The sequence below is a fragment of the Pituophis catenifer genome, unplaced genomic scaffold (genome assembly GCF_029215685.1).
Source record: "Pituophis catenifer annectens isolate HBS135680 unplaced genomic scaffold, rPitCat1.0.hap2 SCAF_16, whole genome shotgun sequence".
Taxonomy (NCBI): Eukaryota; Metazoa; Chordata; class Lepidosauria; order Squamata; family Colubridae; genus Pituophis; species Pituophis catenifer.
Window position 1 is genome coordinate 21,647,015 of NW_027256896.1, and position 20,203 is coordinate 21,667,217.

At 57.3% G+C, this 20,203-nt stretch overlaps 2 protein-coding genes across 5 annotated transcripts in view; one reads left to right on the top strand and one right to left on the bottom strand.

Annotated features, from left to right (window-relative positions):
* Positions 1 to 1,043: 1,043 nt before the first annotated feature.
* Positions 1,044 to 7,725, top strand: NDE1 (nudE neurodevelopment protein 1). 3 transcript variants are annotated; one of them, XM_070955008.1, is made up of 9 exons: positions 1,044 to 1,099; positions 3,020 to 3,131; positions 3,300 to 3,453; positions 4,466 to 4,614; positions 4,775 to 4,911; positions 5,227 to 5,406; positions 5,691 to 5,782; positions 5,907 to 6,043; positions 6,773 to 7,725. In XM_070955008.1, exons 2-9 carry the CDS (start codon positions 3,046 to 3,048, stop codon positions 6,852 to 6,854), a joined length of 1,017 nt encoding a protein of 338 aa, XP_070811109.1. In that variant the 5' UTR covers positions 1,044 to 1,099; positions 3,020 to 3,045; the 3' UTR covers positions 6,855 to 7,725. The 3 variants fall into 3 exon arrangements, with proteins under 3 accessions (XP_070811109.1, XP_070811108.1, XP_070811107.1); XM_070955007.1 differs by lacking the exon at positions 1,044 to 1,099 and adding an exon at positions 1,521 to 2,942; XM_070955006.1 differs by lacking the exon at positions 1,044 to 1,099 and having other exon boundaries at positions 1,521 to 3,131.
* Positions 7,726 to 8,345: 620 nt separating this feature from the next.
* The window catches only part of LOC139325218 (myosin-11), a 31,177-nt gene continuing 19,319 nt past the window's right edge, over positions 8,346 to 20,203 (bottom strand). The window contains exons 20-41 of one of the 2 annotated variants that reach the window (XM_070955005.1): positions 19,857 to 19,965; positions 19,593 to 19,724; positions 19,017 to 19,223; positions 18,431 to 18,568; positions 17,823 to 18,118; positions 17,288 to 17,500; positions 17,012 to 17,156; positions 16,705 to 16,911; positions 16,117 to 16,221; positions 15,880 to 16,032; positions 15,340 to 15,588; positions 14,797 to 15,009; positions 14,497 to 14,709; positions 13,163 to 13,324; positions 12,827 to 12,955; positions 12,269 to 12,357; positions 12,004 to 12,127; positions 11,691 to 11,899; positions 11,104 to 11,212; positions 10,743 to 10,915; positions 10,433 to 10,465; positions 8,877 to 8,947 (exon numbers count right to left, since the gene is read on the bottom strand). In XM_070955005.1, coding sequence (XP_070811106.1) covers positions 10,441 to 10,465; positions 10,743 to 10,915; positions 11,104 to 11,212; positions 11,691 to 11,899; positions 12,004 to 12,127; positions 12,269 to 12,357; positions 12,827 to 12,955; positions 13,163 to 13,324; positions 14,497 to 14,709; positions 14,797 to 15,009; positions 15,340 to 15,588; positions 15,880 to 16,032; positions 16,117 to 16,221; positions 16,705 to 16,911; positions 17,012 to 17,156; positions 17,288 to 17,500; positions 17,823 to 18,118; positions 18,431 to 18,568; positions 19,017 to 19,223; positions 19,593 to 19,724; positions 19,857 to 19,965 — 3,400 coding nt within the window. In that variant the 3' untranslated portion in view covers positions 8,877 to 8,947; positions 10,433 to 10,440. Of the gene's footprint in view, positions 8,948 to 10,432; positions 10,466 to 10,742; positions 10,916 to 11,103; positions 11,213 to 11,690; positions 11,900 to 12,003; positions 12,128 to 12,268; positions 12,358 to 12,826; positions 12,956 to 13,162; positions 13,325 to 14,496; positions 14,710 to 14,796; positions 15,010 to 15,339; positions 15,589 to 15,879; positions 16,033 to 16,116; positions 16,222 to 16,704; positions 16,912 to 17,011; positions 17,157 to 17,287; positions 17,501 to 17,822; positions 18,119 to 18,430; positions 18,569 to 19,016; positions 19,224 to 19,592; positions 19,725 to 19,856; positions 19,966 to 20,203 lie in introns of both variants that reach the window. The other variant, XM_070955004.1, reaches the window with a different exon arrangement.

Genomic DNA, 20,203 nt, shown 5'->3' on the forward strand with positions numbered 1-20,203 from the left:
GCTTTCGGGCTAAATATTGACCTGAGGAGAGCCCATTTGACAGGGATGTGTCATCGCTTAGTCCAGCCTGATCCTGCCACACACTGGCAATTCACGTGGGCTCCACGTAAAAGTGTTGGTCATTCCTAGTCATCTTTGGCTGACCCACCTGTTGCCTTCAATGGGCAGCTGGAATGAGAAGGAAGGAGGGAGCTGGGGCTACCTTCACACAGAGGCCAAAGTGCCTCTTTCCTTCCACAGAAGAGGTTCAGCTCTCCTGGCAGCTCTTCCTCTCTTGCGTAGAGGACAGACGGAGGGGTCAGTCAGTTTGCTCAGCTGAACTGGAACTTTGGAAAATAAGCAGAGGGCCGAGGCGGCCTCCCCCCACCAGCTAGGCTAAGCTGCCTGCAGGCCAGGTAAAGGTGAGTGAGCGTGCGAATGCTACCCTCCTTAGGCCAGCACGGTCAGGGGACCAGCATAGGACTCAAACAGGCTGGGGTGAAGTCTCTGCCAAGCTCAAAACAACAATGGGGAACTCTCATTTCCTATCTTTTTAAGCCTGTTTCTCTCTCAGGGTGAGAACAAACAAGGCCAGCTGGATTGGCAAATATCCGGCGTCCTTTGCTCATCTTTTGGCACCTCCGTGATCTCCCCAGGATCCGGTTTGGAATGGCTTTCAGTAAAGGGGGCCGAGCGAATCGGCCGAGCATCCTCCGGAGGCATTGGGCTACTACAAATCCCATCATTCTGGCCGTGGGAGCTACCCTACTGGCTGGCTGCCGAGCATCGTGGTCAAGGGCTGGCGGGAGGGGCCCCGCGGGGGCTGGGTTGCTTTCCGGGGGGGGGAAGAGAAGCTCTGCCGTTGCTGGCGGCTTCCAACAGCCCATCCCCCCCCACCGTTTCCGCCCGCGCGCGCGCGCCTCCCCCATTGAGAAAAAAGGGAGCGAGAGCCAGAAAAGATACAAAAGTTTCAACGCTCCGCCGGGCCGCGCCGATTGGAGGAGCGCGGCAGAGTCGCGTGACCCGGCAGCCAATGGGAGGCCGCTTGTGTTGTTTCGGTCGGGCGAGAGTTGCCAGTTGAGCGGGGCGGCGGCGGCGGCGTCTCCTGGCTGCGGGCAGGGTGAGTGGCGGCGGGCGAAGCTTCGGGGCCGGGAGGCGACGAGATCCGCGAGCGAGCCAGCCGCCCCTCGCCGGGCCTGAGGAGAGTCTTCCGGCCGGCCTTCCCGCTGCTCCGGGAGGGGGCTTGAGCGGCATTTCCTGGCTCCCCTTGGCCGCAGGGGAGGCCGGTCCTGCGTGGCTCCGAGCGCTTGACCGGTGGGGCTCTTCCTCCCCCTCCCCCGGGCCCTCGCGGATGCCCCCCAAACAGCATCCACGGCCAGCCCCGCTGTCTCAGCGCAGTTGGGGGGCCAGGTGGGAAAGTGGCCCACGGAAGCTGAGCCCGATGCCCTGACTGCTAGCGCCAGGCCGGGGGGGAGGGGGGAGGAAGCAGCCTTTGGGGAGGTGATCTCACGCCCTCCGTACCGCTGGGGAGCGCCTGGCAATTGAATAGCCACCGTCCAGTGTGAAGCCATTGGCCGAAGCTCTTCCGGTGGTGGCGCTGCCCCTCCCCCTGTGGCCGTTTGGGAAAGGAATGGCTGGCTTAGGGCAGTGCCAAGGATGGCTGGGAAGTTGTCTTGGCCTGACCAGGCCCCTTCTTGGCTCCCTCGCCCCCCCCCCCAACTCCCGATGGGCTCTTCTGGCTCCTGGTGCCTCTTACTGTTTCTCCAGCCAGTTTCAGAGGTGAGGGGCCTTTCCCTCTTGGCCGGAAACCCCTGGACACCCCCATCAGAGGCCTTCCGGCACGGGACATGCAGTAAAACATTGACGTGTAGAAGTGAAGCATTTTCTTTTACTTCTGAATCATATTTTGGAGCAAAATCTACAGAAGTACCAATGACAAGGGGTTTATCTTTAAATTAATCCATATGAAGTGTAAAAATAAATCCAGGAAAACTGTAAAGTCCATTTTAAAATCCATGCCACAAAAATTTGATAGAAGGAAAAGTGCATGGCCAGCAGAGGACGTGCCCCCCTCTACCCTCCTGTCAGAGTTGAGTGTGGCCTGAGGAAGGGGCAACCTGTGATGGGGAGAGACCTCGGGGTTGCTTTGCCTTCCAGTCCAGCGGTGTGCCAAGGAGGGAGGGGTGGGCAGCCTCACCCCTTCCCAGCTTGAAGGCCCAGGCAGGAAACAACAGTCCAGCTGTGGGGGGTTCCCTGAGCCTCCTGACATAATGGCTCAGCTCGCAAAGTGGTCCCCAGGTCCTCTCAGTTGGCCTCTCTCGAAGGCAGCAAAGAAAGCAGCTAGAGGCCGCCTTGCCCTGGCCCAGCTCTCTCACCTGGCTTGCCCCGTTTGGCCCCCTGCCTGCCCAGCCGAGTGGCTCCCCCACAACTCTGTTTATGGCGTCCTTGTTGCTGCTGCCAGTCCAGGCAGTGAGCCTCTTCCTTTGGCTCAGCAAGTCACAAGCAGATACGATGGAGGAGCAGACAGAAACCTATTAAGTGCGCTTTTCAATTTAGCCGGATTATGAGCTCTCGGACCAACCACAAGCCCAAACGCGTTTCTTCTTCCCCAAGTCCCACTCTGGCCTGCTTTCTAGGACGTGCCTTTATTTTATTTTTCTTTAAAAACGTATCTTTATTTAAAATGATTCAGACCACAAGGCTGGGAGGGATATCCTGTATGGCTGGTCCTGTCAGACGTGTGGTGCAGGGGTGAAATTCAGCCGTTCTATCCGGCTCGGGTGAAATGGTAGCGGCAGCTGCGGGAAGCTCCGCCCACCCGTGCGGATGTCATGATGTCCCTTTTCTGACGATTTTCAACCTCTGCGCATGCACAGAAGGCTTTGCGTATGCGCAGGTGACAGCATGAGCGAGCAAAGCGAGCACGCGTGTGGTGCATGCACATTTGTGAACCGGTAGGGAAGGTAAGTGAATTTCACCCCTGGTCTGGTGGGCTCTGCAACTGACCTGCTCCCGATGCTCTCCTCTCCCCAATTCGCAGGAAGATCATGCCAGGCGGCTTCTACCATGACTGACCCTGAAAGAAGCCCGTTCGATTCTGCGGAAGACGAGATAAACTACTGGAAGGAGGTTTCCGGCAAATACAAGCAGTGGTAAAGGTCCCCCTCTGGCTTCCCTGGGCACTGAGCAGCGACACTTCTGGGCATTGGGCAGGCATGGGGTGCCAGCAGGTGGAGTGGGGCACAGCCACATGCCCGGTCCCTTAACCAGGGTCAGCCTCGAGGTTGGCGTGACCGGCTCCTGCCCTGCTTTGCCCTCAGCGTGGAGAGCGCCCAGCAGGAGCTGCGTGAGTTCCAAGAAGGCAGCCGCGAGTACGAAGCCGAGCTGGAGATGCAACTGCAGCAGCTGGAGACTCGAAACCGGGACCTGCTCTCGGAGAACGCCCGGCTGCAGATGGAGGTGGAGACGGTCAAGGTGAGGAGGGAGCCGGGGACATTCCTGTATGCCAGACCCCCTGCAGGAGGAGACATAGCAAGACAGGCTAGGGCCGGGGGAGCCCCAGCATCGCCTGTGAGGGGGGCTGGAGCCGATTTGGGGTGCAGACAATATTTCAGTCCTGCAAGGGCCATCCTGGCCATTAGGGGGCACCTTTTGAGCTCCTGAGTTTCTGTTGGATGAGGGGGGGAGGAGGAGAGAAACGGAGTCCTGGGTGGGAAAGCAGGGGAAGGACGGCTGCAGGGCCGCCTGGCAAGCAGTTCTTTGAACTGGGCGAGGCAGAGGCCTACCTTGCAAGGGTAGTGTGTGTCTGAGATTTATTTTTCAGTCAGGGACATTTACATGTAGGTCTCGCATGCATTTACACGGGGTGAGGCTCCAGGTGTGTGGTGCAGCTGTGGCCTTGCTAATGTGGCCTTTCAGGGCACCTAAATATGCAAAGATGGGCATCTTGGCTTCAGCTGGATGGTTGGGTTTTGCCCTCTCTTCACGCTCCGGATGTTGGCAGAGTTTGGCCAGGGGAAATTGGCCGCTTCTGTGGGCTGGTGGAAGAAAGGGGCGGGCAGATAATGCGAGGCTCATCAAAGATGAAGGGAAGGGGAAAGGGACACTACCCCTCCCCCATCCAGCCTAAAGCGATTGGGGATCCGGTTTTTAACGTCGTGATCCCACAGTCCATCACCTGATGAAGCAGCTCTCGGACAGGGAAAGCCACTTTGACAATTGGATCATTCATCCATGCCCCCCGCAACACCCCCCGCCCCCGGAGCAGTGCTGGAACAGAGGCCCATTGAATCTGCACCAGCTGCCAGGTGGCAGAGAGAGAGCCAAGCTGAGGCAAGGGGTCTGTCTCTCAGGGGCAGCGTTGGCGTTCAGAGCCCTGTTCTGGGGGCGGGGGGAAGCAAGACAAGGCAGGACACGCCGTGGGGGAGGGCAAAGGACCTCTGACTGTGAGAGTGGCATCTTGTTTTCTGTGATTGTTTGGGGCTAGGAGAAGATTGCCAGCCACCACGCCGATGGGCACCGGCAGATCTCAGCCCTGGAGGAAGAGCTGGGTCAGGTGAGGGCCACCCGGGACCAGCTGCAGAAGTATATCCGGGAACTGGAGCAGTGCAACGACGACCTGGAGAGGGCCAAGAGGTACCCTGGGCGGAGGGGGGGTGGGACAGGGTTGGCTGCTTCTCAAGAGAGGCCCTGGAGCCTCCCCATTGACCCTCTGAGGCCATGGGGCCCAGCTTCCTCAGAGGGGGGGCTCCCCCAGCTCCAGGCCCGGCTAACGCTCCGCCTGGGCTCCTTGCAGAGCCACCATTATGTCCCTGGAAGATTTTGAGCAGCGTCTGAACCAGGCCATCGAACGCAACGCCTTCCTAGAGAGCGAGCTGGATGAGAAGGAGAGCCTTCTGGAGTCAGTGCAGCGGCTGAAGGACGAAGCCAGAGGTGGGTGGGCAGTGCTTCGGTCCGCACTCTGCCGCTTCCCAGCCACTCTCTGGGCCAGAAGCCCCAGGAGAGCCTGCAGTTGGGCCAGCATGAAAGAAGAGATGTCAGGGAGGGAAGAGGAGCCGGGCAGGCAGCAACCCCCTTTCAAGGGCTGTTCCTGCACGTGGCAGAAGGAGCCTTTGCCTCCTGAATCCTCCTGCTGCACACTCTTCCCTGGCCACAGCTGTGCGCTTCAGAGCGCTTTGGGGTGCCGAGGCCCACTGGGGGCGGGGAGGGGCAGGGTCATCTCACCCTTGAGCTACTTTGGCCTCCTAGATTTGCGCCAAGAGCTGGCCGTGCAGCAGAAGCAGGAGAAGCCGAAGGCCTCGGTGGAGGGCTCCCTGCAAGACAGACGGACAGACGCAGCCATGCAAGCCTCCTTCTCCAGGCCATCGACCCCTGTGGTCCCCCAAGTGCCGAGCAATGGATTTAGTACCCCCGGAGCCTTCAGGAGAGGTGAAAAGTTTCTCTCTCTCTCACACACACACACAATTTTCTTTTCACTTGCCCAGTAGAGTCCGTGAAGAAATAGCGCCCCCTGGTGGGGAAGGGGAAGAAGTGGCTGTACGCTAGGCCCTTCCCAGTGGGGAAGATGGCCGGGGTCACTGATGGCCTGGAACTGAGTCTGGGTAGAAAAACCTCAAGTCCTGTTACAAAATCAGTTCAAGAAGAAGCTCTTTAGAAAGATCTAAAATCCACCCATTGTTCCCTTTGCAAATAAAGCATCTTTTTTATCCCAGGTTTTGAGACTGGATCTGGGGCAACCCCGCTTACGCCAGCTGCACGGATATCAGCACTGAACATCGTGGGGGACCTCCTGCGGAAAGTCGGGGTGAGGCTTCTGGGCTCTTGAGAGGAACGAGGGGAAAAGCTGGATTTACCCTCCATCCCTATCAAGCAGTGGGATCCAGGCTGGAGTTTCCCAGGGCTGACCCAGCCATGCTCTTCGCTCCTAGGCGCTGGAATCCAAGCTGGCCTCCTGCCGAAACTTTGTCTACGACCAGACCCCTTACCGAAGCCCAGCGCCCCCTCCTCCCTACTTGGGCAGAGATGCGTTCGAGAGGCGGCTGAGCAGCCCTCATGTGCCCCAGGGGTGAGTCTACAGGAAACCCTCCCTGCGGAGGGGCACTGCAGAAATTACGTGCCACTGTTGTCTAAAGGTGCTGAGCCGCGAGAGGTGGCTGGAGGCCTTCGCCCCCAGAGAGGGCTCCACAGAGGCTCTCTCTCAACTCTGTGTCCCCCGGATGTGCTGGAATCGAATGGACGTCAGCCGGGCCTTGCAAGCACAGGTTTTCTTAGCCTGTTTGTGAAAAGATGGGCGTTACCGGAGCCCCCGCCTTGGTACAGAGCTTTGACCCAGGCGGAGTAAGTCACTCCTGCCTTCTTTTTATTTAAACACTTTGGCCCTTGGTTCAAATGCCCCACTCCGGGCTTCTTAGTCCCAGCGGAAAAGCGCCCTGCTGGATGGGCCTCAAGGTCAGTCTGGCTGGCATCTGCAGGCCTTGGGGGAAGCCCCAGAGCGGGCAAGGAAGCAGCCCCACGGCATGGCTCCCAGGAGAACAGGGAGGGAAGCATCCACAGATACAGCCTTCTGCAGCTGGCGTCCTCCCAGTTACAGATGGGCCGGAAACTGGGAGCAGCCCTCCTGGGGTAGGAAGGTGCCAACTCCTTGCCTGGCTCTTCCGCCTCAGGAGCGTGTGGCATCCTCTAACGCCTTCCTCGCCTGGGGTGAGTTGTGGCCATCCCTCGCTTGATTCCCCCACTGTCAGCCCTCTTGGTCCGTCACAGGCTCCAAGGCCAATGACCCCTTCTGATTCCACAGGCTGGCCAAGAGACTGGATTTAGGCACTCGGCCACCTAACCTTGCCGGGCCGGCAGGCCTTCCAGCCCAGATGCTCTTCTGAGGGACCTTGGGAGCAGCCCGCTTCTCGGGCAGCTGGTAATGGCTGTTCACCTGCAACGGGGGAGAGCAGCGAGAGGAAAGCTGGCTGTGTCCAGAGGAAGAGGGAGCCTGTCTTGGGACCCAGCATGCTGAAGGGCCACATCAAGAACCTTGCAAGGGAGCCGGAGATGAGTTTTCCTTGCCCAGCCGGGAGGCTCTGCTTTCCTCACCAGGGATAGTAGAGCCCCTTGATCTTGGACTCCTGCCCTGGCTTCCTTCCTGCCTCCAGTTGGGCCCCCAAAGGTCCTTGCCCTTGAATGGGGCACTTCTGGAGAAGCCTTCAGGGTTCTTAACACCAGCATTTCTGGACACCGCAAGTGTATCTTTTGGGCCTCTTAAGCTGTGGCTGCCCTGGCCAAGGAGGAGCCTTTTCCCAAAGCGCCTGCTGAACCACTTGAAATGCCTCCCCATGGGACTTCCTCTGACGCTGCCTAGGGGTCATTTGCTGGGAAAAGGGGGTTGGGTCTCAGGAAGCTCAGCAACACCAGCTTTGCGTTGTCAGATGCTTTCTCAGCTGCTGGGAGCGCAGAGAGTTAAGGGGGCCCAGCATAGAAATCTTCTAAATTAAAAAAAGCACAAGCTGGTATACTCCAGAGGTTTAGGACAAAAACTCCCCTCATCCTCAGCCAACAAGGCCTTCGGGCGATGGTTGTTGTAGTCCGACCCATCTGGAGAACCAGAAGTCTACCATTAAAAAGTTCTGCCCTGGTGCCTTGATCCTGTCCCCTTCCCTGTTTAAAGTGGAGCCTTTTAATCCCTGCGGTTTATAAAAAGTTTGTTGGGGGAGAATTAGTGTGGAGGCTCCTATTCCAACTTGCTCTCTGGAGGGGGGGGGGAGCACTGGGAAGGGGGCCTAGTTCAGTTGCTGGGTTATTAAACTGATTTGTCATCCAAATCTACTGTGCTGCTCTCTCCAGTTTGTTTTTTCTTGGCTAGAACTGAACAGAACAGAGAATTGGCAGCAAGGAACCATCCTGCAATCTGAACAAAAAGAAGCAGGCTTCCTCTAACACAGGGGTTTCAAACTCAAGGCAGAGTGCTTAGATCTGACCCTGGAAAGAGCGAAGGACTGGCCCCGTAGTGCCTCTGCCAGCGAAAACAGCTCAGGAGAGCCTCCGGAGCTTTGTTTTTGCTGGCAGAGGGTTGCAGGAGGCTGTCGCAGATGAAAATGGAGCTCGGGAGCCCGTTTTCGCTGTCAGTGCGCTCGGGCCACCACAGGTGCCGATGTCAAGCTGGCCACGCCCACCCCAGCCCTGCGAGGTCAAACACAATCCTGATGCAGCCCTCAATGAAATCAAGTTTGACACCCCTGCCCTGACATGTTTCAAAAGGCAGTAAGTTTCTAGTCCTCTGCCTGAAGAGAGACATGCTTGTGAGTTGTCCCTGGGATGCTTCGCTGCACACTTTGCACTCAGGTTCTTCTGATTTTTAACAACCTTTATTAATATGTGTGTGTGTGTGTTAAGCACAAAGGTCATCCCAAGTAGTAAGAGTTGTTTTCTCGTTCCCTCCCCTCCCATCCACCCCAAAGCAGTGACTCAAAAAGGCAGTTGGATTTTGGCAAATTTTGGGGTGCCTTCTGAAAGGCTGAAAGCATCGGGGAAGAACAAGAATTTGAGGGGGGGGCAAGGCAAGTGGGCTTTGTCTCCTAGGGGTTCGGAGCACTTCTGGGGGGTGGCCCTGGTCTGGTCAGCCAGGCATGGGTGTGACCCTTGCAGAAAGGCAGCTACGTGACTAAGGCCACCGTGGCTCAGTGTCTATGGGGGAGTAGAGGCAGCTGTGGTCGGGGAGGACGTGGCTTTGGGACAGGTGAAGCGGCCTAGAGTGCTGCTAATGGCCCCCCCTTTTCCTTTTTTCTGGTGCAGCAGTCAAACGGGCAAGCGTGGAGGAGGGGAGGAAGCTGGTTAGTCGCTGGATTTTGTTCCGTTGAAATTTGCATCCCGGGGGTCTCCCTCTTCCTCGGAGCCTTCGGCAGCATTTTCAACCGACCGCCTGCCGCCACCAGCACCCCCCGATCGGCGCGAGGGGGCAAAGGACACCGGCTCGTTCCCGCGCCTGCAGTTGGGAAAAAGGATGGATGACAAAGAGCAGAGAGTCCTTTAGAGAAAGGGAGGCGCATGGGTGCCACTTCTCGGGAGTCGGTGGAGGCTTAAGAGCAGAAGGTGCTATCTGAAAGGAGAGAGATCCTTTCAGAACATCTGGCCAGGAAAAGGCCTCAGAGATGACACTCTGCCCAAGAGCTGCTAGCTCCCCAAATTCCTTTAACCTGCCCTCCATGTTTTGTGGCAGAGAGTTCCTTAAGCCAATGGGGCATTCCTCTGACTTCCTTTAAACTAGCTGAAACTTCCTGCTGGCTGCTTTCTAGCCCCCTCCATCCCCCACCTCCAATTGCGATTAGCCTTTTTCCTAAACTGAGAAAAAGGGCCAAACGTTTTCCCTGCATTAGAGACCCCACTTCGATCAAGAACTGAGACAGGGGCAGCCTTTTCCCGGCGCCTGGTGCGCCTTTTCTGCAGTGAAGAGAACAACGTGAAGGAGGGGGGGCAGCTCTAACCGCTCAGCTCCTGTGCAGGAACAGAAAAGGCCAGCGGAAAAGGTGTGTGAAATGCAGCAGCAGGAGTTTGGCTATGTGCGGGCGTGCGCACGCACACACACACACACACATACACACTCACTCAGTGGCAGCGGCAAAGCTGAGTGCTGGTGGCAAGGAGTTCCTGCAAAGGAGAATCTACAAATATTACAGAAGGAAGTGGCTCCACCGATCTGGAGAGGTTTTGGCGAATTGGGGCCGATGCATGAATTCCCATCTCAGGATGGGGGACAGTCCTGAGGATTGCAGCTGGAGGTGGCTGGCAGAAGCAGCTCAGCCCTTTGCCAGGCACTAAGAGGAGAACTGAGGGCCGCAAGGAGTGTTTGGAGCACAGCTGCACAGTAGAGCATGGCTCCAAGGGAGCCGGCCCGAGCTGCATGCTTTTGCCTCACAAAGTGGTGGCTTGCCTGGCAGCGTGATGGGGCAGCTGCCTGACCACCCACCCACCCACCCCCCAGTACCAGGGCTGGTCATGCTTCAAAAGCAGCTGAAGGAAATGCTTTGGGCCTCCACACTGCTCCATTGCTCATGAAAGAAGCCAGGTTTTCCCCCCAAAGCTCCCACGTGCATCGGAGGGAAGAAGCTGCCGCTATTTAAAGCAGGAGTCTCCACACGTGGCCCTTTAAGACTTGTGGGCTTCAACTCCCAGAACTGAAGGGGGCAGGTTTCGCCTGCTGCCTGCATCCGGCGGGTGAGGGTTTGCTTGTGTGCGCCGTTTCTGGCATGCCACAGATGGCTGCTAGACCCCCGGACTAGAATATCAGTGTGCAGGAGACTTCTAGAGAAGAGGAGCCTGCAGAGCAAACTGTAATATTTGTTTCGTGGAAGAAGCCGCTGCCCACGAGGGATCCAAGCCTTCAGAGTTTGCTCGCTTGGATTTCTAGGGGACTAAAGGCAGGTTGGGGCTTTGCAATCACAAGCAGGCTGCCAAGGTGAAGGCCTGGTACCTGCCGAGTCACTGCGGAGCTTCTGGGTTCCCTCTGAAAGAGAGAAGGTCCCACGGCATCAGCCCCAGCCGGCAGCACCTTGGCAGGCAGAAGAGGGCCTGGTTGGGGGGACCAGGGCCCCAGAGGAGAAGGCGCTGCCATCCTATGCTCCGGTGCTGCTCAGTCCTGCTCAACTGACTCAGCTGCCAGGAGCCACCAAGTGAGGAGGCCAAGGGTTGCCAGCCAACCACTTGGCTCCGACCTTGGATGGAAATGGGTCGAGGCCGCTGGGCAGGAGGGGCCGATGCGTGTGGGGGTGCAGGGCCCTCACCTGAGCTTGCTCTTCAGGGCCACCATCTCCCGCCCAATGGCCTCGTTGCTCTCCGTGGCCTCGTCCAGCTCCCGCTGCAGCTTCCGGCGGCTGGCGTTGATGCGCTGGGACTCCTCCTCCGCCTCCTCCAGCTGCCGCTTCAGCTGCTTCACCCGGGCGCTGCCCTTGTCTGCCTGGTTGGGGTGGGGGGAGGCCGGCAGGGGCTTCAGAGCCAGCCCAAGAGGACGTAAAGCCACCCCAGTGTTTCCGGCGGGCGATGATGGGAGTGGAGGTCTCACTCAGCTCTGCCACAGCACTCCCCACTCCCTCGCCTGCCCACCTGGCCATGAACTCCTGCTGCCTGGCACAGCCGGGCACCCACCTGGTCCTTGTACTGCTCGGCCTGCTTCCTCTCATCCTCCGCCTGCAGCAGGGTCTCCTTCAGCTTCTTGTCCTTCTGGCGCAGGGCCTTGGCCACCATCTGCTTTTCCCTGTAGGGAGGCAGAAAGGCTCTCAAAGGGGCTAGTCCACATGAAGCTCTCCAGGGCTTGACAGCAACAGCCCCGCCCAATCCAAAGACGGGACAATCTGCTGCCTTAAAATGAGCAGCCGGCATGTTCCTTTCATGGAAAGAGATTCTGCCTTGTGAATTGCATCCAGGGCGAAGGAAGGAAAATTGATGCGTTTTTAAAAATATTTCTGAGTTTTGGTCAAATTGTTTCAAAGTAGGCTGCTTGTATTTCCTCAGAAAGGGTTTTTATTGACCCAGAACTGAATACAATGTTAAAAAGGTGCTGAGAAAAGTTAAAAGCTAAAAAAGGGGGTCTGCCTGAATGATTTAGTGATGGCATCTCAAAACTCCCCTAGGAAGGTTACCAAGACCAGGCCTGGAGCTGGATGCACACCTGGGCACCCAGGCTGCAAACCCCCCACACAATGCAGCCCTGCCCCACCGCCCCCTTTGGGCACCTGGACTCCTGCTCCAGTTGCTCTTCCAGCTGGCCGATTTTGGCCTCCAGGGCCGAGATGGTGACCTTGAACTTGGCCTTGACGGCCCCCTCCATCTCCTGCAGCTTGGACCTCAGCTCCTTGTTCTGCCGCTCCAGCTGCTGGCGGGCGCTCTCGTTCTTCTGGGCCGTGGCACGCTCCGTGGCCAGCTCATTGCTCAGCTGCTCCGACTGGAGAGGGGAAAAAGGGGATTTCCCGAGGGGCCATCTGGAGCAAGTCCCACTTTTTCCATGCCCACCCCCTCCCCTCCCCCCCGCCCCGGGGGGGGGCTTACCTGCTGCACCGCCTTGCGGAAGCGGTCACTCATGGCCTCCATGTTGCCCTGCTCCTCCTCCAGCTCCTCCTCTATCTGAGAGATCCGGGCCTCCAAGCGGCGCTTCTCGTCCTGCAGGCTGATCCTGGGGGGCAGTTGGGGGCATTGCAAGGGACCAGCAGCTGAGGTCCACTCCCTGCCTCCCCCCCAGCTCCCAGCTCCAGTGTTGGGCAGCTCATCTGAGTGCTCTCCAGCTCCAGCTGGGGGGTGCTGCAAGGCCCCTTACCTCCCCGAGGCAGAGCTGGCCAGCTCTTCCGCCAGGTCCTCCTTCTCCTGCTCCGCTTGCTTCCGAGCCCGCTCTGCAGCAGCCAAGTCCTGCCAAGGAAGAGGCTCCTTGAGCACCTCTCTCTCCAGACAGAAGGGACTCCGCAGGGCCCGGGACCCACTTTCAGAATCAGGGAGCTGCCCTTTAACTCGCCCTGAGAGGGCTCGATTTGATAGTATTCCCCACTTGGGCAAAGGAGATGTTTTAAATGGCTGTTTGGCCAGGTTTCAGTCCTGCTTTTCTCCTGGGGTTGGGGGTGGCCTGTGCAGCTCCCCCCTCAATCTTCTGCCCCAGAACCACCCTGTGCAGGGGGTGGCCGGAGTGACTTCCATGGCTGACAGCAGAGCTAGGTCTTCCCACTTCAGCCCTTCACTGTCCCTCTCTCTCTCTCTCTCTCTCTCTCTCACACACACACACACACACACACACACACACACATCCTGGGCAGTGGATGTCCAGGGTGCTCACCTCGGCAGAGCTGAATCCCCTCCTGGCCTTTCCAGCCTCCCACCAGCTCACCTCTTGCAGCTGCATGAGCTCCGCCTCCAGGTTCTTCGCCTTCTTCTCATTCTCCCGGGCGGTGGCAAAGACCTCTTCCCTGGCAGCCCGGGCATCGTCCAGCTCCCGCTGGAAGTCCTTCATCTGGGCCTGGGAGCAGGGTCAGAGGGTCACTCCTTAGCTCAGGCCTTCCTCCTGCCCCCTCCCTGCCCCCTCATGTAACCCCCTCCTCCCCCAGACAGTCCCATCTTCCAGGACCAGTGAGGTGGGGGGAGCATGATGGCTGTCTCCCAAATGCATCTGGAGCCCCCCTGGAGAAGCGGGAGACTGCTCCAGAAGGCGTGTGGACCTCCCTACCTGCAGTTTCCGCAGCTGCTTGATGGCTTCCTCGCGGCCCTTGATGGCAGAGTCCACCTGCCCTTCCAGGTCTTTGAGGTCCACCTCCAGCTTCTTCTTGGCGGCCGCTGCCAGGCCCCGTTGCTTGCGCTCGTCTTCCAGTTCTACCTCCAGCTCATGGAGCTGGTGAAGAGGGAGGAGAGACCGGGAGGGTGATGCCACGCAGCATGGAGTTTGCAGCTGCACCCAAAGCCACCTGTGCCCACCCTTCTAACTCTACAGCCCACAACAAAACAGTGCTCGGTCTCATTCAAGACAATGATGAATCCGCCTACAGACAGGAGGTTGAACAAGTAGCCTCGTGGTGCGACCGGAACAATTTGGAACTGAACACACTCAAAACCGTAGAAATGGTGGTAGCCTTTAGGAGAAACCAGGGATGAAATCTACTTACCTTACTTACCGGTTCGGAAGCGCACGCGTGTCACATGCACAAAACCTGTGCATGCGCAGAAGGCAAAAAAACATTACTTCCTGGTTAAAACCAGGAAGTAATGACACCCAGGCGGCGATCGCTACCAGATTGCTGAACCACAGGGAAAAATCGCTACCGGATCAGGTGATCCGGTCTGATCCAGGAGCATTTCATCCCTGGGAGAAACCCTTCCATACTTCCACCTCTCACAATACTAGACAACACAATATCAACAGTAGAGACCTTCATATTTCTAGATTCTACCATATCGCAAGATCTAAAATGGACAGCTAACATCAAAAACGTCATCAAAAAAGCACAACAAAAATGTTCTTTCTGCGTCAGCTCAGGAAGCTCAAACTGCCCAAGGAGTTGCTGATCCAGTTCTACAGAGGAATTATTGAGTCTATCATCTGCACCTCCATAACTGTCTGGTTTGGCTCTGCAACCCAACAAGACAGACACAGACTTCAGAGGATAATTAGAACTGCACAAAAAAAAATGGCTACCAACCTGCTTTCCATTGAGGACCTGTGTACTGCATGAGTCAAAAAGAGGGCTGGGAAAATAGTGACAGACCCCTCACATCCTGGACATAAACTGTTTCAACTCCTACCCTCAAAACGAGGATATAGAGCATTGCACACCAGAACAACTAGACACAAGGACAGTTTTTCCCCGAATGCCATCACTCTGTTAAACAAATAATTTTCTTTTCTGTGCGCTCTGAGCGTATGCACCAAAGACAAATTCCTTGTGTGTCCAATCACACTTGGCCAATGAAAAATTCTATCCTATTCTATTCAATGGAGGTTGCCCATTCAGGAAAGGGTCACTGGTATGGGAGGGATGCCCACAACGGGAAAGGGGCCTCCTGTACCTGCTTCTGCAGCTGCCGGCGCTTCTCTTCGTTCTGCTCATCCCGGGCTTGCAAGTCCCTCTCGAACTGCCCCTTCAGCGCTTGCATGTTGACCTCCAGCCTCAGCTTGGCATCCTCAGTGGCCTGCAGCTCATCTTCCAGCTCCTCCAGCTGAGTCTTCATTTCTTCCATCTGCTGCTCCAGGGCCCGTTTGGACTTCTCCAGGTCATGGACCTTCCAGAGAAAAGAGCGTGAGGGAGGAGGAGAGGTGGGGGCGAGAGGAGGAGGAGAGGGAAGGAGGGAGAAGGAGAAGGGACTTACGTTCTTGCCAACATCATCCTTGGAGCTCACGAGGTCTTCCATCTCTGCTCTCAGCAATTTGTTGGTCCTCTCCAGCTCCTCCTTGGCTTCCAGAGCCTCCTCCAGAGCTCGGGCCAGTGACAGTGCTTTGGTCTCCTTTTCTCTGGCTTCGGCTTCTGCTCGGTCTCGTTCCTCAGCATATTTGGAAGAGATGTTCTTCTCCTCAGCAAGCATCTACGAAGAGAGAAGGCGTTGGGGGCCACTTGAATGAAGCCACAGTGCCAGGCTCAATGAGCAGGCCCCGTCTACTTTTCCTTACCAGCATACAAAATTCAGGCGACTGGGTAGAATACTAACATTACTAAAACCGCTTTGATGGCTATACTGAATTAATTTACTAAAACCTTTAATTAATCAACATATGTATTAATGTAGTGAAACACAGGTCAACTTTTGCATCAATGGAATGTCCAGTTGCATTAGAATAGATGTTAGAGTAGGGTTAGGGTTAGGGTTAGGGTTAGGGTTAGTAGTAGATGTTAGATCAAAGAGTTCCACTCTCACCTGGTCAAATTTCTTTTGCTTCTTCTCCAGGTTAGAAACCATCTGACGTTGGTTGTCCAGGTCAACCACAAGGTCATCCAGCTCCTGCTGAAGCCGGTTCTTGGTTTTTTCCAGTTTGTCGTATGAAGCAGCTTTTTCCTCAAACTGCTGGGTGAGGCCCTCTACTTCCTTCTGGAGCCTCTTTTTGCCTTCCTCCATGGTTTCAATGGTGCCAAGATACTCTTGCATCTTCCTCTTGGAGTCCGAGAGCTGCGGGTGAGATTCAGAGACACAGCAAGGAGGACTCCTTGAGTCTGTTCAACAGGACAGCCCCCAACTTTAAAAGCCAGCAGGGGTGGGTCTCTCATTCCTGGGCAGGTTGGGTCCCACCACCATTTTGCATCTTCTCTTGGGCCAATTGCATCAAAATGCCATGGGATGCCCCCATGCTTTGGAACACTAACAGGCTCTAAAACAGCCATAAAACCCAACCAACCTTACAAGAGTTGTGCAAGGATAAACAGGCAAGGCATAAACACACAGAATCAGAACTGCTCATACCTGCACGTTTAAGGTTGAAACCTGCCTCTCCAGATTCTGCTTGGCTTCCACCTCTTCCTCCAGCTGCTCCTGCAGGCCATTCTTCTCGTCCTCCATTTGCCGAAGCTTGGTGGACAGGTTGAGCTTCTGCCGAGTTTCCTCCTGCAGCAGCTCCTGGATGGCGGGACAGCCCTTGGTGAGCCCCTTCCCAAAGACCCACCTCAGCCTTCCCCAGATGGGAGCCCCCAAAGCACCTACCTGCGTGTCTTGCAGCTGGGAGCTCAGAGTCACCACATCTTTGGTCAGCTTGATGCTCTTGCCCTCGGCTTCATTCAGGAGCACCGCCATGCTTTCAGCCTCCGCCTAGGAAAGGGAAACGGCATCGGGAGCGTTGATCTGCCTTGTGTTTGATTTCCAGCATTGATAGGCTGCGTTACTAGGAAATAGCAACTCAAAAGAAAAAGCAGCTAAGAATAAGGTAAAATAGCTCCCCAAAGCAAAAGAAGAGCAGCAGCGGATCTAAGTTGATTGCTGGAGAGGGAGGAAAGGCCATCTTTCTCAGCAGCTGAGGCCTCCCTGAGCTCTACCACTGAGCGCCTGTTGCCCCACCTGCACTATGGAAGCAGCCCAGACAGGAAAGAGGAGCCAAGTTGTTCGTGGAATCTGGGCTGAACAGGACTCCCTTCTGAGTAAACCCCACAGATGGCACAGCATCACGGAACCCCAGCTCTGCCTTCTGCCAGCCATAGACAAGGAAGGCTCAGCAACCCATCAGGGGTCCAGGCCCTTCCCCGACTGGCTGTTTTTGTCAAGGTGGGGAAGGATCCCCCCACCCTTCGGAGTTACCTGCAGTTTGTGGACTTTCTCGTTGAGCTCCGTCCGGACTCGCTCCCCATCAGCAAACTTGGACTGCAGCTCCTGCATTTGCCCCTCCAGCTTCTTCTTCTTGTACTCCACCTCCTGCTTGGCCTGATTGAGCGACCGGATCTCGTTGCTCAGGTCTGCGTTGCCTTTCTCCAGCGTCTGCTTGGTCTTGTCCAGGTTGGCCTTGGCCTGAAAGCATCAAAGATGCTCAGCCGGGCAGGAGGATGACCTGGAACGAGCAGGGTCTCCGTGGCAGGGCCCCCATTCCCCTTCCGCCAGTATGGGTTACCCGCTTGAACTGCTCCAGCTGCTCGGCCAGCTCCTCCACGGCCTGGGTGTGCCTCTGGCGCATCTCCTGCACCTGGGCCTCGTGGGCTCGCGTCTCCTCCTCCAGCGCTCGCTTCAGCACCGTCACCTCCTGCTCCCTCTTCGCTCTGAGCCCCAGCACAAAGGAGCATGAAGCGGGTGCGGTTCCTCCGTCCTCTCCTGACCATCCCCCCTTCCCACCGGAAGCTGGCTTCCATGCAGCTCAGTCTGAACTGCCCCGGCCCCTCCCCGGCCCCACCTGAGCTCCTGCTGGGTGGCTGTGCTGTCCAAGGTGTCCTCCAGCTCCGTCTTGAGGGCCTCCAGTTCCTCGCCCAGGTCCCGCTTCTGCTTCTCGGCCTTGTTGCGTGCCGCCCGCTCAGAGTCCAGGTCCTCCTGCAGGTCTGAGATGTGGGCTTCCAACTCCCGGATCTTTTTCAGCGCATTGTTCTTCTGGCTCATCTCGTCTTCCAGCCTGGGTGAGGGAAGCAGAAAGGGGCTTCAGCCCGCAAGGCCAGCTGGCTTGGCTCTGGAAACACTGGTCTTGTCTGGGGGCATTGAGGGATTTCCATGTACAGAAAGACCGGAGGAGGGAGCAGAAAGGAGGTCCCTGGTGGGGAAGAGACCTCCTGGCTGGCCAGATGGAAGTCCCTCTGGAACACAACGGCCCTTCCCTGGAAGACAAGCAGCCAAGGGAGTCCTCTGCACTCCTGTCCTGGGGAGGCTGCCTGGCCCCTTCACTGTCCCGAGGCTCTCGGCCATCCAGGGGAGCCAGCCGGGGGAGGTGAGTGCCCCACCTGGCCAAGGCGGCCTGCAACTCCTCCTCCTTCTTGGCCAGCTGCATTTTCAGCTCAGCAATCTGGGCCTGGAGGTCAGCGATCTGCTCATGGAAGTCGCTCGAGTCCCCCTCCAGCTTCCTCTTCATTTTCTCTAGTTCTTGCCGGCATTTCTCTTCCTTCTTCAGGCGGACTTCCAGTTCCGAAATCATGGACTCGTGCTTGTTCTTCAGCTTGGTCAAGTTCTTGGCTTTTTCCTCTTCCTCGGCCAGGTTTGTCGTCAAATCGCTGACTCTTTCCTCCAGGAGCTTCCTTTCCTGGGGTGGGGAGGAAAGACGCCTTCCCTGAAGCCTGGAGCGGGAGGAGGTGGCACTCGGGCAGGGGTGCCCACGGGGCCTGGTCAACCGGTGAAATGGCTCCCCCAACCAGGACCGAAGCGCTGCCCGTCTCCCAGATGCATCTTTCCAAGGCTGGGTGGCCGACCCGTCAGAGGCAAAATAGCCTCACCGCAGGACTGGTTGCACCCCCAGCCGCCCCCTGAGCCTGACTGCACTGCAGGGGGCAGGGAGGGGCCACTCTCCTCGTTTCCCTGGCCTTGGAGCCCAAGGGGAGGGTGAACCGGCACCGACCTTGGAGAGCTTGTTGTTTTGGTCTTCCATGACCAAGATGTCGTCCTCCATCTTCTTGATTTTCCCTTCCGCGGTGACCTTCTCCAGCTGAAGCTTCTGCCTCGCAGCTTCTTCCTCCTCCAGCTGGTCCTCCAAGTCCTTTGGGGGTCACAAGCATGGGGAGAAGGAGAAGTAAGGGGGGGGGGGACAAACGGCCACTCACTGCTCCTGCCCCTAAAGCCACCTTCGGCTTCTTCCTTGGCAGCCCTCGCTCTTTTGGCACCCCTAAAAGCTCCCAGCTGAGCTGTCTCCGGGCTCCCCGACTCGGCCTTGTACACAGCAGACAGAATTAAGACTCCTCCATTCCCTACAAGCCACTAGTTCTCACGGAGGTGAATCTTAGATGAAACCGTGCCAGCATGGCTTGCAGTGGCTTTTTCCTGGCTTGCCCCTCCAATGGGGCTTGAGGGATCCAGCTTCTGCACCCAGGAAAGCCATTTTTCTCTGAAACAGCTGGAAGAGGCAGCGGGTGAGGCTGAAGGCAAAACTCTCTGGCTTTGCGGGCCTGACTGGGGCTGCCCTCCAGCTGCCAACACCACCCGGGTACCAGCATGTGCTGCTGCAGCTTCTTCTTCTCGGTCTGTAGCTGCTGCCCGCGCTCCTCTTCCTCCTCGATCCGGGCCTCCATCTCATGCAGAATCTCCTCCAGCTCCTGCTTCTTGGCAGCCAGGCGAATCCGCATCTCCTCGGCCTCCGCGTAGAGCTCGGTCTCAGCCTGCAGCTGCTCCTGAAGCAGGTTCTTCTCTTCGCTCAGCTGTTCCGGAGGGAGAGGAGGGTGTTCAGTCGGGGGGACGCCCTGCCTGGGGCACCAAAGGCTTGGCTAACCACCCCGGGTGGGCTCTGCTGGGCTGAGAAAGCCATGCCTGCGCCTCCCACAGGTTCCCTCCTTTCGGCTTCAAGATGTTTCGAATGTCTACAGTAGATTGTGCAGTAGGTTGAGAAGGCAAGAGGGCTAGTTGGCCAGTGGCTGCTCTGGGCATCCTAGGGTGAGCCGGGCACCCTAAGCAAAGTCCTCCACAGGGCAAAACAGCTCAAGAGAAGCTGCCCATCCTCCATTTGCACCCCAGGTGTGCTGGGTGCCAGCCCTTCCCTGCGGGGACTCAGGAGGAGCAGGTGGGCTCACCTGGCTGTGCTTGAGCTCCAGCTCCTTCAGCTCGCTCTGGGCCTTGATCTGCCTCTCCTTCACCATCTTCAGCTCCTCGTCCTTGGCCTGCATCTCTTCCTCTTGCCGGGTGACCTGCAGCAGTGGCTTCACCTGCAGAGCAAGAGTTTATGGGGTCACTTATTCCCAACCACCTTGGGGCTCAGCCTGACTGGCCCAGCAGAAGCAAGACTGGCATTTCCAGGGGTCTGAGGGGGGGTGTCTCCCCAAGGACCAGCCACTTACTTTGGTGAAGAGTCTCCACCACTGCCAGTTTCTCAGCTTCAGGTAAGCAGCGCAGTTCCTCTGGATGACCTTCATGGCGGTCAGTTGCTGCTGCCTCTTGGCAAAAGCCCTGCAGAAGTGGAGCATGAAACCTGGGCCCTTTGCACCCCCAGAAGTCTGCCATGAGCAGGGGGGGAGGGGGCTGTGAGGCTGCGGGGGCTGCAATGAGGGGCCAGACATTGGCGGGCAAGAGGCCAACTCATCCCTCCATCAATGTATCTCCCACAGCTGCTTCCTCTCTCACCCCTTTGGGCCCCGGGAGGAGCCCCTTGACATTCAACCCAGAGCCCTGGAAGCACCGCTGGGCT

Bases quoted from the DNA above. Each gene is read 5' to 3' on its own strand.
- NDE1 (XM_070955006.1), top strand. From the start codon at position 2,995: ATGCTCTCCTCTCCCCAATTCGCAGGAAGATCATGCCAGGCGGCTTCT. The intron at 3,132-3,299 runs GTAAAGGTCCCC...CTTTGCCCTCAG, and splicing joins TCCGGCAAATACAAGCAGTG to CGTGGAGAGCGCCCAGCAGG. The intron at 4,615-4,774 runs GTACCCTGGGCG...GGCTCCTTGCAG, and splicing joins GACCTGGAGAGGGCCAAGAG to AGCCACCATTATGTCCCTGG.